At 47.6% G+C, this 17,806-nt stretch overlaps 1 protein-coding gene across 3 annotated transcripts in view; it reads right to left on the bottom strand.

The window, feature by feature from the left end:
- MSI2 (musashi RNA binding protein 2) overlaps nucleotides 1–2,262 on the bottom strand; it is a 268,411-nt gene extending 266,149 nt beyond the window's left edge. The window contains exon 1 of one of the 3 annotated variants that reach the window (XM_012808789.2): nucleotides 2,141–2,262. In XM_012808789.2, the coding sequence (XP_012664243.1) occupies nucleotides 2,141–2,233 (93 nt within the window). In that variant the 5' untranslated portion in view covers nucleotides 2,234–2,262. The remainder of the gene's footprint in view (nucleotides 1–2,140) is intronic. The other 2 variants (XM_012808790.2, XM_012808791.2) reach the window with 2 other exon arrangements.
- Nucleotides 2,263–17,806: the final 15,544 nt, after the last annotated feature.

Below are 17,806 nucleotides of genomic sequence, written 5' to 3'. Positions count from 1 at the left end.
GGCAGACTCAGATAATGTACAGAGCATATGCATGAACCAAGCTGCTGAAACATGAGCCGAGTGTCAGGGTTCTGATACATTCAAAAGCCTCCTTAGCCCTTTAATAAAACACTTGATAAGTTTGCACATCAAAGTCCACCAACGTTACTGCAAAATTAACTGGGCAGCTTCAGACCCAGCAAGTGCCATGCCAGGGAAGATGGTTTGTGACTGCATCCCAGACAAAAGGACAACTGTTCCTGGGGCAGGAACGGTGGCGGCTGTGGGCATGGCCAAAGCTTGCTGTGCGCCTACGAGAGGCGTACTGGGTCACAATGATAAGTGTTAATGAAAACCAACAGAAGGGAGGCAGAAAGGGAGAATGCAGAGGAGAGAGAGAGAGAGAGGAAGAAATCAAGGGCTGGGGACACGCAGAGATGTAGTATGTGTTGGCAAGTATAAGCCTGTTTGGAATATTCTAACAGCCCATCTGGGCAGCATCAACTTCTCTGACACAAATAGGCCCATGAGATTCCAAGGCAGGTTATGGCTCGAAAAAGAAATCCCACCTCATGTTTGCAAACACTACCCAGGACTTGTTTTAAAAGCAGAAAGATAGCAAAGAGGGTTTAACCTCCAGAGCTTTCCATTATGCAAGCGGGACTTGTCTCATTTAATTATTTCCAATCCCTCTCCCTAGGTGGGGTGGGGCCGAGTGATGGACAAATCCCCCTCACCACTTTCAGTTGTTCTTGAAGAGAAGAGTGTTGCAATGTACGTGGTCACAAACGCTCAGCTATGCTTTAGGCCCAGCCAGAATGAATCAGTTCCCAACTGACAATGCTGGAAAGGGCACGTGGGGGGAGGTATCTCTCCCGACCGACCTGGAAGGGCAGTTCGGTGCATTCCGGATGCAGAGCTAGGCTGGGGGAGACTGGTTTCTCTTTGTCACCCGGTTTCCCATCCACGCAGAAATTAATACCAGAGACAAGAAAAATCTCCATTTTGAGGCTAAATAAAGGTCATGGCCCTCATCCCAGACAGTAGTTCACCAATGAACACACCTGCAGACAGGGTCACAGCTACCCATCGCCCGGGGCAAACATAGAAAAACATAGAACCTTCAGCCCGGCCAGTGGGAGGCAGTGCCTCTGTACCCAGGACAAGCATGACAGCTGTCGCAGAAGGAAACAAACTCAGCACAGACACTGTGTATTCCGGGGGATGCCTCAGTAGCTCTGCAGCAAGGAAAACACAGACCTGGGCAGAAGAGGGCCCCACACCTCGGCTCCCAGGTAATGCCCCCAAATGCTCAGAGATGCAGGGAGCAGAGGGCCAGCCGGCCACTCTCCTGCCCACCTCTTTGGCCCAGCCATTTCCATGGGAGCCAGAGAAGGGATACCATTCAAAAGTCAATAAGAGGCCAGCCCTTCTGGGGCTACCAGGCCACCTGAGGAATGTGTCACCCTCAGAAAGAACTGACACTGTCAGTTCTGTCGTAGGCACTGTCTAGAAGGAAACTCACCACCCAGGGTTACCTGTCTTGTCTGCCTGTCTCTGCCTCTCGCTCACCCACACCTTTTCACATCCCGTTTCCTAGCTGATGTGGGGCTCCCGGGTTGGTCCCAGCCTGTTCCGGCAGCAGAGCCCAGGGGATAATTTTAATGCTGCCTCACAGACTTTCAAGTCAGAGGAAGCTGACAGGTACAGGCCGGCATCTTTCCTGAGTCTCCATGGGCATTTGACAGGGGAGGGTTCAGCTGCAAAAAGCCCCAGGGAATCTCATCTTTCAGTGCATTTTCCAGAAAGGCACTGAAGAAAGAAACCCAGTGCCACCACCCTGCAGGCCTCTAGCAGCTTCTGGGGGAGCTCCTGCCCTCTGAGTCACAGCCCTGCATCTTCCCAAGCTACTGCCATCACCAGGCCCCACATGGCCAGCAAATGCCAGCAAAACCGCACTAAAAGGCCACTCTGTCTGCTCCTGCAGCACGCGGGGCACCGTACCAACCACAAGCCAGACTCTCCATCTCAGGTGCCGATGAATTTCACTTAAATCATGAAATCCAAGTTCAAGGACAAAGTTCTCAAGGTCACAGCCATGGCAGAGGCAGGGGCCACCAGCCACTTCGAAGGGTGCCATCCAACCCCACACAGCGCTTACCTTGCCAAACTGCTCGAAATATTGCTTTACATCTTCCACTACCGTGTTCGCAGATAATCCACCTACAAATATTTTCTTTGTTCTTGTGACCATCTGTAAGAAACGACAAGACAGAGGCCTGGGTTAACCGGGTTATCTGAGGCAGTACCTGAGAAGCTGCTGGAACAAACCGCTGTGTTTCCCTAGGAAGGCAACTTTATATACATTCAAGCTCCCCAGCAAGGGCCCCCGGTAGCTGCCCGAGGGTGCTGGAGACAGTCACGCTGCATATTTTAGGCAACCCGCAACCTAAAACTTGAGTTTCAGGCAGACATCCAGTAGACTTCAGAACCTCTTTGGCCACAACACACATCTTCATCCTGACGCACAAGTATAAAGAGAAAAATCACACATCGAGTGATCTGAAAACTAAGAGATGTGAACAAAACCGAACTAAACACATAAAAACTGCTGCCCAGAAAGTACCCACCAAACCTGTCAATAAGAAATGCACAAATAATTCAAAACTCTGTGCAGACTCCAGGCTGTGTGTTCCAGGTGCTGGCGTATGTCTACAAGTGCGGCACAGAGGCTGACCTCGCACCCAAGGACCACCCTGCAAGCTCTGACCCAGTGCTCCTTCCCTTAATTTCTCAAAATTCACCTGGAGTCACCCTGTACCCAGCTAGCTAATTACCAGGTCTCCCCATCTTTATTCCCACAGGCCCTCCCTGGAATGCCTCTCCACTGCTGAATCTTCCCGTGGCAAGTCATAATCATCTTCCAAGATCTAGCTACCTTCTTCAAAATTTAAAATATTTAACTGTTGTTCCAGCCAGGAGCTATTATTCCTCCCTCTTCTGAAATCCCTGAACGTATTATTCCTCTAGGAATCCTCCACCAGGCCAAGCACGGTGTCAGGAACAAACAAGCCCACACCAAATATTTGGTGGATGCAAGAATGACCAAGCGTGGCCACATTTCAGAGTCCCACCAGGTCCAAAGCAAAGAGAGAAGGAAGCTCAGTGGCATAAACTGTGCGGAGCAGGAACCACAAATCTTACAGGTAGGAGTGAAAAATGAAGGATAGACATTTCATCCTGGAGACTGAGTTTAGGCTATGGGTTGTTTTCATTTTACTGGCAAAATAAAAAAAAAAAAATGAAAAGCCCAATGGGTGCAGGGTCTCACCGGTTTGGTTGCACATGTGCGTGTATAATAAACAGACCTTGTCATCTGTATCTATCACAACTCATTGTAGGGTGGCAAAGGTGGGTCGCCGTCATCACCACAGCTCCTGGCACGTTTACGGAGTGAATGAACCAATCACCCGCATAACGTATGAAAATCCCCGCAGCGTGCACACCACTGTGTTCCAAGCCCCTCTCATTAAGTGGTGGCACCTTCTGCTTGTTCCTGGTTCCATCCCCTTTCTCATCCATTCCTTACGTCCCCTGGTAAATCAAGGTCGCCTGAATAGGGAAACTCCATCAGACCCGCTCCAGATTTAAATCTCTCCCGATATTCATGAATCATCACATTTTACTAATTTAACTTTCCTAATATATTCATTCAACAGATCCATTAAGTGCTAGGTGCTGGAGCTTACTTTCTAATAGAAAGTGGAATTTAATCCACTATAAAATGGAGATATAATAATTAGCCGACTGCACAAGGTTCCTATTAGGACTAAATTAAATAACGTATGTTAAGGTACCTAGCAGGGAACCATGTAGTCCCTGAATAGACAGATGGTCACTATAACCGAATCCAGTCAGTTATTAAATTCACCCCCAAGTTCAGAGTAGCCACGCCATAGAAAGACATTACACCAAAGGCTTTGAGAAAGCATCTCTCATTTCTTCCATTATAATTTCAAACACTTTTCCTGCATTGCTACAAGACTTCAGGTGGGCAAACATTCCCAATAGTTTAATTTCAGGTTTTCCATTCTTTTTTTTTCTTTTGCCCCAGCCAAGTAATTAACTATCTGTAAAGAAACACTGACGTGATCTACAAATGCACGCTAATGGAGTTCTCAACTTCAAGCAGCTCTGGAGAACCATCGTATCCCAAGAACCCTATGGTCTCGTTTACATGCTGTTTAAGAGCCAGGCAGGTATACAGCAGGCACTATCTCCGAACCTTCACGTGGACCCAGAGAATAAAACAAACGTGTCTTCGTTCCAAGTAACAGAAGTTAGCAGACTGTTCACTCCCTGGGAACTAGTTAAGCGACGGTCTCTTCATGCACCCCCCATCACTGCCCCATGGCTGTAAACTTGCCTAGACAGAGCGCTAAACACCGAGGCAGACGCTCAGCTGTAAATCTATAGTCCCCCAAAAGCCTTTAAAACACATTTTTCTTTTTTAGAAGGATGAGAAATTCCAGACAATGCTCCAAAAGCGTCCAAGTTACTAAAACATCCTCTCCAGGAAGCAGCTCAGATACACTGATGGATTCCACTCCAGCAAACATTAAAAGGAAACTAGTTTAATCAAAACCTTCCAAACGTGAAAGGCCAGAGGGAAGATGGGCAACACTTGGTTAGCTGCTCACTGAGGTCGGGGCTTCTGGAGAGGGGAGCGCGGCTGGGGCAGGGGCGAAGGGGCCGTGCAGGGCGACCTCTCCCACTGACTGGGGGTGCACTGGGTTAAGACGGGAGTGATTTACTTTGGGAATCCTGCCGGCATGACTGTGAAATGGACTGTGGCCGGCTCCACGATCTGCATGCTGGAGAGGGATGCAGGAGGCAGGGGACCCTAGAATCACACATTCTTCTCTCGGTTCCTTTCCATCTCCATGGCTACTGAGGAGGGCAGAAAGGAGGGGGGCGGTGTTGTATCCAGTCTCTCATAGGACTAAATGGCCTCGAATTCCCATCAGTAGTGTGCAAGGTTGGTGTGCACACAACATGTGTGTGTTTGGGGTACCTCTTGTCCCATCCTTTGAGTCTCAGCTTCAATTAGTATTTGTCCTGGGAGCCATCTGGTACCCCTGGAACTTTAAGTCTCCTCTCATCTTGGATGCAGTGAGCAGGACAAGGTACCCACTGGCCCACAGCTCCAGACTCCTGTGTATTATAAAAACTCCTTTGCACCCAGTGAGGAGACCACCTGAGTTTTCTTCTTGTGCTAGGCCCTTCAGGTGGCTGTTTCCTCACCTGACTTACACAGGGCACCGGGAAGGTGCCAGTGAACCCCATTTAGCTCAGATGGCCTTACAGGCTCCCACAGCACACGGAGATAGAAAGAGCCACGTGTGTGCTCCAGAGAAGTTCAGTCCAAAACCCACCAGGAAACTGATCTTAAAATTCCTTCTCTTGAAGTCTTTAGCGGAGGATTTGTAGAAAACACTTTGGTATGTGAGTGCTTTTCTCTATTAGAGAGGCCAGATCCCTACCGGACAGCCCTGCACCCCGTGGGGATGGCTCCCTTCCTCCACCAACAGGGGCCACTCCGTTTATGGTTTAGGGTGTCACTGTGTAAGTGGGGTGTGTGTGTGCTCACGTGTACGCTCTCACCCGTGTCCCAGGGGCAAGCAGGGAGTGGCCAGACTCTCACAATTCACTGCTGCAAAGTTCTGCAACCAGACCCGTAATTTTAACTAAACACCACTGCTCTCCACACACCCCTTGGCTCCAGAAAATCCCAGCACCCATTCCAGTTCAGAAAATTGCTGTTTACCCGTAAGAACTGGCCCAAACCAGCTGCTAACTGGAGCTGCAAAGAATACTCCACCTTCCTTCCTCTTAAGTAGACAGCTGGCTTTTTACGTTTTAAACAAATTCCCTTTTAGAAAACCGAATTGTTCTGTTTCCTTCAGAAATGGTCACTCACATTAGGCCCACTGCTTGCATTTTTAAAAACAGGATAAAACAAATGGGTGTGTGTGTCTTGAAAGCAGAGTGAAGTGAGGGGAGGTTAGGAAGGAGAAATTACTTTTAAAAATAAAACCAAAGGGGAAAACTTAGCTCTAAAAGAACTAGCCCCAAAATATTAGTTATCACACAGGAAATAAAAAACAAAATAAACACAAACACCAAAATGCCCCCAAATATTTTTTAATCCTGTCTAACACATGGGAGGCATGAAATGGCCCTGGAGAGCCTAAATGGGCAGGAGAAAGGCCCAAAGAACTGAAATCAGCTCTTGCTATTATTAAGTTCCTTAAAAGAGCTCAGATTCCCCTTGATGAGAAAGTATGAGCCATCTTCACTGCCCAAGAGCAAAGTCTGTTTAAAGATGTTCTCACATCTGCAGGAACCCCAAGGTGGAGGAAGAAAGCCCAGGGAAGATGCCAGATGCTACTGGACATGATCTGACAGACCTCCTAGCCCATCATTCCCACCACACAGATGGAAGAATCCAGTCCCAGTGAGATGACCCACACTTAAGGGCAAGGCAGGTGATCAGAAGGTCAGCTTTCCTGAGACCAGACAAAGGTTCTATCCATTTCTCCATATTGTCCAGTAATACTGAAAAACCAAAGTGCTCGCCAAATTCAGAATCTGGGATGAACTGCATGGTGTCCGTCCACATGACAGTTCTCCTTCATCATTCTAGATTTGACAATTAAGCCCAATCTTTGGGTGGCAAAGACACCTTAGCAGGGCTATCTGAGGTCACAGAACACCCAAATTCCAAGGCCCTGTCTTCTCATGTATTTTGTCCAAGTGACCTGCCCTCTAAAATTCCCATGTTTCTTCATACTTTTTCCCATCACCTCCCTCCATACTATCACTCCTGCCCTCACCAACGCCACCATCATCACCCTCCTGAACCCCATCCCCACCACTGCCACTGTCACATCTCAACCTAGTGACCTAGTGGCAGAAAGAGAACACACATTAGATGTTGGGAATCTTCTCCAAGTGTTTCCAGGATCACGTGTGGAAAAGAGATCGAGACAGATTTAACAGAGCTCCCCCTACCCGCCAAAGTCATGTCCACTCAGAACTTCAGAATGTGATTTTATTTGGAAATAAGGTCTTTACAGATAGACTCAGTTACGGATCTTCAGATGAAGTCATCCTGGATATAGTCTAGGCCCTAATGACTGGATCCTTCTAAAAGGACATAGACACGCCAAGATGGAGAGAGAGAGGCAGAGGCTGCAGAGGGAGTCCAAAGGGAAGACAAAGTGCTCCCATGTGGGGAGGAAAATGCCCCACCCACATGGGTGACAATCTGAATCTGCACTCCCGAGGAAGGCAGGTCGCACCCACCAGCAGTACAGCTCTACTTTAAATGGTAAAATGACACCTACTGCCAGAGAGGGAGCAGGGAAGACAAAACCAACCACCTCTGATGAAACACACAATGAAATCAAGGCCAGGGTTACCCATGGGCAGATTCCTGCCTAAGAAGATCTGAGATATTGACAAAGGTCCTCTTCCCCTATGGAAAAGCCCTTTCTCTGGTGTCTCCTCCTACACTTAGAATTCTCTGCCCCCATTGCAGACTCTCTGTGGACCAGGCCTGGGCTATGCTCTTCCCACAGGTGACCTAACTTAGTCCCCACAACAATCCTGTAATAGGACCCAGCCTCTCTTCCACACACAAGGAAACTGAGAATCAGAGATATTAAATGTCTACCAAAAACAGCACTCAGGAGTGACAAAACGGAGACTTTAAATCTTGCTGTTCCTATTCATTGATGTCTCTTACACTTTCACTACTGTTTCATCTTCTTTCTTCCCAGCAGAAAAAAGCAACTGGAGAAGGAGGAGGACAGAGGGCACCATGGGGAACAGGTATGATCTTGCCCTTTCCAAGTTTGAAGCAAAGGTGGAAAAATGGCAGGCCAGATCGTACTGATGAAAATGTAAAATGGGGCATGCTCATTTTGGAAAACAGGCTGGCAGGCTCTTGAACGAGTGAACAAAGTTACCATATGATCTGGCAATTCCGCTCCTAGGCATATACCCAGGAGAAATTAAGACTTATGCCCACTCATAAACTTTTACACAAATGCTCATGACAGCATGGTTCCTAATAGCCAAAAGGTCCATCAATAGAAGAATGGATAAACAAAATGCAGTCTCTCCATATAACAGAACATTATTCCACCATAAAAAGAATGACGTCCTGACACTGGACTCAACACGGATAAACTTGAAAACATCATGCTAAGTGAAAGAAGCCAGAGAGCCAAATATTACAAACTGAGGGTCTCTTACCTGAAATTCTCGGGACCAAAAGTGTTTCGAATGTCAGATTCTTTCATATTTTGGAACACTTGCATTATAAGTACCACTTCAGCATTCTTAATCCCAAAACTCGAAATGTGAAATGCTCCAAAATAGAAAATTCTTAAAGCATCAGCATGACACCCAAAGTAAATGCTCCTTGGAGCATTTCAGATTTTCAGATTAGGAATGTTCACCCCGTCTATTATCCCATCTGTAGGACAGAAAGTAGACTGGTGGCTGCTCAGGGCTGAGGGGAGGGAGGAGCTTGAGGACAGTAATGGCTAAAGGGTCTGAGGTTTCCTTTTGTGGTGATGAATGTTCGGAAATTGACTATGGTGATAAGAGCACATACCTGTAAATATACTAAAAATCACTGAATTGCGCATTTTAAGTGAGTAAATTATGTGGTAATCAAATTATATCTCAATAAAGCTGTTAAAAAAAAAAGTAACAGGCCAGAGAGATCCCCTAAGCCAAGAGTCTGAACGCCAAAAGGGTTTGACATGAACCCAAAGTGTCCCAGAAAATGGGCCCACCTGCTGCTCCTGAAGCGTGGTCCCCCACCTAATTCCATGTGCCTCAGGTCACCCACAGTTGACCACTGAAGAAGGGTGTTATAATATTTTATGTTGCCAATTGCTGGAATTAATTTAACTTCAGAAGAAACTAATTACGAATATAACCCCAAATGTCTCTCCAAGCGCTCCCTCCCCGTGTATTGCTATTACCCAGAGAGCACCGGGGTTCAAGCTACAATTTGGCACTCCCTCTAAATAGCTTTAAAATTGGAAGGAAAAAAAATAGCCTTCATCTATATGGGGCTGGAATATAATTTACACACAATTATATGACAGAGTTAGGATACAACACTACCTCTGATTAAAACAACAGTAACTCACCTACAGGAAAACGTGATCTTGTAACAAAATGATCAGGATGCTTCAGCAGGGAGCTGAGGCTCCTTGCCCTTCTTTCAGAGCCCTCTGCCTACCTCCCTCCCAGGCTAATTTAAAAAATACTACTTCTTCCTACCCCTGGGGGAGGGAAGCTGTAGCCAACAGGGGTGACCTGTTCACAGATTGGTATCAGAAGAGTAATATCCTAGGCAGTAGCACTACTCATATCGGGGGCTGGGGGCGGTAACAGTAAAGGACAGAGAGATTGAGGGTTGCCTTGGAAAGCACAGGAAATTAAGGATCGTGAGCCACACATCAACTGATGCTGAGCGAGGTGGCTAACAGGCCACGGTCTGATCACAGGCACCCGAGCTGCTCTGGATCCACAGGGAGTTAGTTTCTCTAACACTCCATCCTTCTCAGAGCCCCGGGTCAGTATGAGCTAGACCTGCGCTGAGAAAGGTCCCCAATACTTTTCCCCAGGTCCACATGATCACCAATACATGGATACAATTAAAACCCATAATCATTCGCAACTATGGTATTAAGCTACATACCCTTCACTGCTGCTGAATCTGCAAGGAAGCTGCCCTTTTCTATATACAGAAGAGCAGCCTCCAAAGCCCCAGCAAGGGAAAGGCAGCCAAAGCAGGTTCTTAATAAACCTCAGAAAGGGCTCGGCACCTGTGGCTCAAGTGGCTAAGGCGCCAGCCACATACACCTAAGGTGGCGGGTTCGAATCCAGCCCGGGCCCACCAAACAACAATAATGGCTGCAACCAAAAAATAGCCAGGCATTGTGGCGGGCGCCTGTGGTCCCAGCTACTTGGGAGGCTGAGACAGGAGACTCGCTTGAGCCCAGGAGTTGGAGGTTGCTGTGAGCGCTTGAGCCCAGGAGTTGGAGGTTGCTGTGAGCTGTGAGGCCATGGCACTCTACCCAGGGAGAAAACCTTGAGGCTCTGTCTCAAAAAAATAAAAATAAAAATAAAAATAAATAAACTTCAGAAAGAGGTGGGAAAGAAAGGGCTAGAAGAGGATGATGGGGCGGGTATGAACTCAGTCCTTCCATCTGTGCCTGGCACTCCAGCAGTGGGTGGCCGAGTTGCTGGGATTCTTCTAAAGATGCAAGGGATGACTCACTGTGAGGGGTAGGGCTCTAGAAATGGCATCATGGTGGCCTCACACCTAAACCATAGGGCCAAGGTGATTCTGCCTACAGAAATGATCCAAATAAAGCAATAAGCGTAAAATACCTTGTATCTGTCCATCCATTTTTGCATTTACAAGCAGAACTATATACTAAGACACGCTAAATAACTGACCCTGATTTGTCAGATGACGTTGGGTCAAGTCCTTTAACGGTGCTGAGCCTCACTCTCCCCCTTCTGTAAAATGGGCATAGGACCTGGCCTAAATAGCACAAACTGAGACAGCAGATGGGAAATTATAACTCTGAGAACAACACCCTTATGCATTTTCTGTAGCTTTCAAGAAAGGAACAAGAAATGCCCAACCCTCTAAACTTCTGTCTAAACACAAACCCTTCCTGGAGCTTCTGCCCCTGGCTAGAGTCTCACCCATGCCAAAACTTCCAGGCCGAGAAATGCCTGAGGTTCATCTCACCGGACACACTCACAGCAACAGAAGCCAGCCCAAGTTCAGGCCACAGGGTTTATGAACACACAACCATGGGGATGAGCTCAGGGCGTCCCTCCCTCCTCCAAAACTGCTCTTTTCCTGAAACGTTTTGGGTTATGTGGGTCGCAACCACCAGACAGAAACAGTTTCTACAAAATTGAGAGCTCCAAAGTTTCTTGGGCAAGGAAGTAAACAGCCGTTCCTTTACCTACCCATCCAGGAGGACAGAGTGTCCTCTACAGGGATGTTCAGGAGGCATCAAAGGACAGCTGAGAAGCCGCTTCAGAAAGAATGGTCAAGACAGCGGCCCTGAGATACACGACAAGTTAAACCAAGCTTCTGAGATCACCATGTATTGTGGAGAAGACGGCCGTCCCCCCAGTGAACCAGGTGCCACCTGTGAGAAGGAGGCCTGTCCTCATTAGCAACAATCTGACCGGGGATTCTTAGGAGAGGACAAAAACTTGGCTGGTAGGCAGGTTCTAAAGCCACGGTGTCCCCTCCCCCAAGCCCTCCAGTTGATTTCATGAAAAGAACAAATGGCAGCCTTAACCCTTAGCCTTGATTACCTTCATTACCATATTTTAGATGTACATGGCAATCAGTTCCTGATGAGCCAGGCTCACCTAATCCACAGGCTGACACTCCTGTAGTGCGAGGTTCTCAGCCCCGCCACACACGCCAAGGCTGGTGGGGGGGCATTGAAACGTACTGATGCCAGGGGACGCCCTCGGGGATTCTGATTTCATTAGTGCAAGGGGAGGCCTGGGCATCAGGATTTTTTAAATGCTCCCCAGAACGTTCAAATACATCACCACAGCTCTAGAAGAAGCTGCTTCGGTCATGTAAAGGGAACAAAGGTGAGGACGGGGACAAATGCCAAGGTTCCTTTCATTGTTACTCTTCCAGAGCAGCAGGGGAGAAGAGCCACTGAGGAGCAAAAGGAGCCTGGGATTTGAACCTGGGAGAGCTGGGCTTGAATCCCAGCCTGGCCACTCCCCGAGCCACATGTAAAGTGGAAACAGTGCCTGTGCCACAGAGCTGCTGTGAACGGCACGAGAGACAAGGAGGGGACAGCACCTGGCACATGGTAGGTGCTCAAAATATGTTTGCTGAGACCCAGGTGAGCGAGAATGAAAACTGAGAGGGTACAGGAAGAAGGTAAATGGCCAAAGAGTGCCTCTGGGGACACGCCACATTCATCTGCTCTCTCACTGAACGTGTTCTGAGGACCTATTATGTGCCAAGCACCATACGAGGCCTCATCTCTGCTCCAAAGATGTTTATGTTCGATTCAAGTAAGAGGCTCCGTTATTTGTAGTGTGGTAGGGCTTGGGCACAGGGCTGGGCATGACCTATAGCTTCAAGGGAAGAGTCAGAGAACAAAGGGACTCCCCCCCAGCAGAAGTTCTAGCACCTTCGGTGTCTGGTAGAAGGAATCCTGGTGATTCCAAAAGCCAGTAACCCAAGGCACCATGAAATGCGAGGAGAGGTGGCCAGGCAGGAAGGGGAGGGCCCTGCAGGCCACCATAGGGGAGATAGAATCTCCACAGGGTCAAACATGGGAGTGACTTTTCAATCAGGCTGTTAAAGAGAAGAGCAGGCTGCTGGACAGGGGGCCTGGGTCATCTTCACACTCAGATGTTAGCAAAAAAAGTTGTGAGAACTTGTGACCCAGGAGGAAGGTACTGGGCAGCAATCCCAGCGGCCAGCACAGGGCTGGGAGTCAGGTCCCCCTGTAGCAGCAGACCCCTTCCTGCTTGGCTAATTCTACTGCTCCAGAAATGTCCTGGGGCTAGGAGAGAAGGTGGGCAGGTGGGGCAGGCACAAGGAGAGATAAGCACATTGCACCCTTGGAGCAGTGGTCCTTGGAAACACACTCAGCCATCTGTTAAGTCATAAATTTTACCTGTCAAGAAAAAAAGTCAAATCCCCCCTTCCTCCCTTGCCCTCCACAAGTGACTTCCTTTGGGGGAAAAGGGAAACCCAAAGAAGAGTTTGTAGTAACAGAGAGAAGCCAAAATAATCATGGGCAAAACTATCTACCTCTTACTGGATGCCTCACTCCTCAAAAGATAAAAGGTGATTATTCTAAACCTAAGACAGTCACAAAGGCTGACAAGAGTACCAAATTTGGAGATTTTGAAGATGGGAAGGCCAGGTTCCCATCTTCAGGGAACAGGCCAAGACAGAGAGTGGTAAGATCTCAGGCAACACAATTCTGTCATGTATTTACCAGGTGACCACAGCAAGCGGCTGAGCTTCTCTAAACTTCCTCCACCAAATGGGATTCAAAGACCTAACACATGAAACCTGCTCAGGTGGAATGGCTGGAATGAGGAGCACACAAGTTCCTCTGACCCACCCTGCCCGCTTCCCTTCCCTACCAGCGACTTCTCCTCTGTCTGTTCATCTGGGATGGGGATCAAACCTTCCCTGCCAGCCTCACAGGCTAAACAACAGTAGGAAGAAAACTTGGAAAAGGCACAGAGCACACTCCATAAATTTAATGACTATTATCAATTCTACTTCCCTTGAATCTCTTACACACTAACCACTCTGAATCAGCCCATCTCCAGCAGCAATATTCTAGGGTTGAGGATGCTCCAGCAAAAAGAATATATTATCTCAATGGAAGGCAGTGTCTTATCTGCCTTAGCCTGGGTGGCTCTTTGCCCTATAAAGAGTAACAGATTATTCCACATTAGGAAGGTCACTCTGTGAGATAAAGCTATCCAGGCCTCAGAGGTAATATTTCTCTGCAGCACCAATATCCTAATATATCCGTGGTTTCCTCGTGCCAGGAACAGATTTCTATAAATCCTCACATAAAAGAAAACTTTATTTTCCAGAGGGATAAACAGGAGAGGAAAGGAAACAACAGTCGCAGCAAAAATATCACCCATCAAACAGAACTCGGTCCGCCAGGAACTTCACTAAATGTGTGGTGTTACAGATGTTTTATAGCCATAATGTCTGTTCTATTTAAAACACTTGCACCAGGCCAACCAACCAATGAAAAAGAGAAAGGGAAAAGATATGTTCCCCAACGCGTCCAACCCAGCTAACTAGTCTGGGCTGGCTGTTTATGGAGCCAAAGAGGCAACTGGGGACCTTTCGCTGTCGGCCAGAACATGGAGGGCTCGCTCTGCAGTTCACTCTGGGGGGCCGTCAAATCAGCCACATAGCCCAGCAAATGGCGTGGCGCTCTCTGAAGGGCACTTCTGCCTGGAAGACCAGGATCTTCTAAGGGGAAATCTCCCTGCACCTGGCAAGCACTTAATAAAATCTAGTTCCCTTTCCTCAAGGAAGAAAAAAAATCTGCCTAGTTAAACCTCAACTGTCCAACAACACTTGTTAATTCCTTCCACAAACATCTGTTGGGTGTCTGCTACGTACCAGGTACCACTCAGAGTCACAATGACTGCGGTCAGGATGCCCCAGAACGGACACCTCCTAAGGGAAGGTCATAGTCAAGGCACCCTCCACAGTGGAAGTTAAGGACTAGTTTGTTGTTGTTTCCCCCCCTAGACAGAGTCTCAAGTTGTCCCCCTGGGTAGCGTGCCATGGCATCACAGCTCACAGCAACCTCAAACTCTTGGACTTAAGAGATTCTCCTGCCTCAGCCTCCCAGGTAGCTGGGACTACAAGGTGCCACAACGCCCGGCTATTGTTTTGTTGTTGTTGTTGTTGTTGTTGCAGTTGTCATTGTTGTCTTAGCTGGCCCAGGCCAGGTTTGAACCTGCCAGCTTCACTGTATGTGGCGGGCACCCTACCCACTAAGACACAGGTGCCACCCACTTCCATCAGTTTTATTCACCCCTACACTCCCAGCTGCTAGGACCTAGAATCTGCAGGGATACCTGGCGCACACACAGAAGGCACTCAGGAAACAGGAGCTCAGCATATGACTGAATAAATGTTTCTCACTCTAAATTACTTTGTGGATGATTCAAGGGCCCTGGGCACCCTACTTGTCTCCTCTCTTTCCCCTTGGGTAGTTCCAAAAACAGTCCTTGTTGCTAAGCTGGGCACGAGCACTAAGAAGATAAAAGGCTTTGTTCCTACGAACAGCAGCTGGGCACAAGTTCTGTTCAGCAGCCACAGAGGACACGAGGAGAAAGTGCTGCAATCAAAAGACCTGTTTGACTGAGTCAAGACACACCCTTCCCTCCCGCTTGGATGCTCACAAGTGGTGCTCTGATAGGGGCTTCTTTATATAGGACAACTGATGACTCTTGATAGTAAAATAGGGCAGAGGTCTGAAACCACCAGCATTCACAGATGCAGCGACAATTTCCATTGTCTGTATCCACTAATGAGTACCTAGGGGATCCCAAACAAAAAGATTTAGTTCTCTGCCCTTGAATATCTCCCAGAGGCCTGGCTAACGCACACAATGGCCTAGGTGTGCAATTCAGACAGAGGGAAATGTGGTGAACAGTGTCAGTTGAGTCAGGGAAGGCTTCAAGAGGTAGATGTTTGGCTAGGGTTTCAAAGGATGTGCAGGAGTTTCTCAGGGAGACAAGAGAGAAGGGAAGGGAGAGTGATGGTAACATGAAGTTATCATTGCCTGTTTCGGGCACTGAACATTGGGCATTGCTAGAAATCAAGGGGAAAGGAGGGTCTGGGAGGAGACACGGACATAAACGTGGGTTCTATCACAAGGAGTCTTGCAGCCCATAACCAAGGAGATTGGGCTTCATCCTGTAGACAAAGGGTAACCAGTGAATGATTTTAAGCTGGGGAATAACATGACTGGCTTTGTGTTTTAGATAAGTTATTCTATAGAGGATGGATCTGAGGGGTTGAAAAAAGAGCCTCTAAGAACAGTGAGGAGCTTATCTTAATAGTCCAAGATGAAGGGACCCTGAACTGAAGCAAGGATCTTTTGCATAACAAAGCAGAAAAAGATTTAAAAGAGAGTGGGAGACAAAATTATCAGGCCTGTGGAAATGGCCAGAAGCAGAGAAGGGGAAAGAGGAATGAGCCTTGAATTTACTGGGTGGCTGAGTCAGTGGTGGCATCGCCAACTGAGATAGGAAATGCAGAAGCAGCAGGCTGAGAAAAGAAAGATAAATGTGTTCACCTTAACTAGGTTGAATTCGCAGTGCCCATAGAACAATCTGTGTATCTGCTCTAGAACTCAAGAGAAAGAGCAGGGCAGATGACCTAGACTTAATTCACCAATGTCTGGAGGCCACTAAAATTTTGAGAGTAGATGTGATGAGGGTAGAATAAAAGCAAAAATAAGAACAGTTTCAGGAGGATTCAGAATCTTTTGGAAACGCAAAGCAGCAGCCACTGAACTAAGGGCGAAGCATGAGAAACTGCTTGGCCAATTTCACTGTATGCTCCCTTGGTCTCTGTCCCTTCCCCTTGAGTCTGATTGAGCTTGTGGCTGCTTCAAACAACGGAATTTAGCAGAAAGGATGGCATAATCACTTCAACACTGAGTCTTAGAAGGCGCTGCAGCTTCCAGCTTGCTCACTGGAACACTTAATGCCAGGAGCCCCTACCTACCAAGCAAGAACGCCTCTGGAGCCGCCATGTTGTAAGGAAGCCCAATCACACAGACAGACAACACAGAGGAGCTCCATTCTTCAAGTTGTTGCAACCTAGGTGCCAGGCATGCGTGAACAAGCATGCAAATGATCCCAGTCCCCTGGCATCATGTCACCCTCCCCACCAAATTTCAAGTCCTCCCAGCTGAGGTCCTAGACACGACAAAACAGGAACTACCTATGTCTGCTGTGTCTCATCCAAATTCCTGACCCTAGATTCCACGAGCATAATAAAATGCTTGCTTCAAACTACTAAATGTAGGAGCAATTTCTTCCACAGCAACAATAACTATAACCCAGAAGTTAGGACCCTTCATATTGAAGGGAACTGTCAATGGTGTCCAGCACCATAAAGATATTTAGTAAGATGAAGAATCCGTTTTCAGTTTCACTGGATCCAGAAGTTAGCACCATACTTCTCATGCCCATTCTGGGTACTAGTGGAGCTACGACACATGCAGCTCATCAGCAAACTCCAACCTGCCATGTGAGCCACTGTCCCAGGCAACACCCAGGGTGCACCAAGCCCCAGAGAGACCTGGCAGCCTCTAGATAGTTATGAGTATTCACTTAGATGCAAACCCCACAGCTGATGGTAACTGGCACAGGAAGATTCACCCACAAAAATAACTGCTCTAAGGAACATCACTATATGCTTGTGGTGGTCAACTTCGCCTTTACAAAGGTACAGGTCTAAAAAGTCAGAGTTTTTTTCTGGAGAGAAATGGTTTTTATATGCTACCATTGTAAATGTCAGTAGTTCCAAGCAGCCATCTTAAAACAGGTTGTTGGCCAACCTATATTCAGAGCTCTTTCTTGCCCTTGGCAAAGGCCCTCCTCTTCCTTGTAGTCAAAATCTGAATTCCTAAAACTCAAGACACATCTGAAAGTAGGATCATCTTGCACAGTTGTTCTCCAAGTGGCATTTGTGGCTCAGGACAATTCATTTCCTGTGCAGCCATCAAGTCTCTGGGTCTTCATTCTTGCTGGGAAATGAAGCATTCTCTTGCTGGCCACAAATACTGTCTAAAGGCTGGGTTGATCTTCTACCCTATCCCTGCTGCTCCCAGGCCCTGGATTCCCCAAACATTCAGTGGCCCAAAGTGTATCCAGGTCAAAGGAACGTGTCCGAACACAGGGGTTGAGGCCCCTGGGACCCAGCAGAGGACACAGTCTGTACTAACAAAAGGCTAGAAATGAAATGAGAGTCAGTGGTTCACCCAGAGGAGAGACATGATCTTACAAATTTTTTTTTTTTTTTTTTTGCTTTGCAAAATCTCATCATAGGAGATTTGGCTTAGTTTTAATGGTCCTTTAATCAACACAGTTTCTGAGCAGCTACTTGGAATGGATCCAAACAGAATAACTGAGACCACTATTCTGGGGGGCAGTTGGG

This window comes from Otolemur garnettii, unplaced genomic scaffold (genome assembly GCF_000181295.1).
Source record: "Otolemur garnettii isolate 467f Iridium unplaced genomic scaffold, OtoGar3 scaffold00094, whole genome shotgun sequence".
Classification (NCBI taxonomy): Eukaryota; Metazoa; Chordata; class Mammalia; order Primates; family Galagidae; genus Otolemur; species Otolemur garnettii.
Note: the sequence above shows the minus strand (reverse complement) of the source record. Positions and strands in the feature narration are given on the sequence as shown.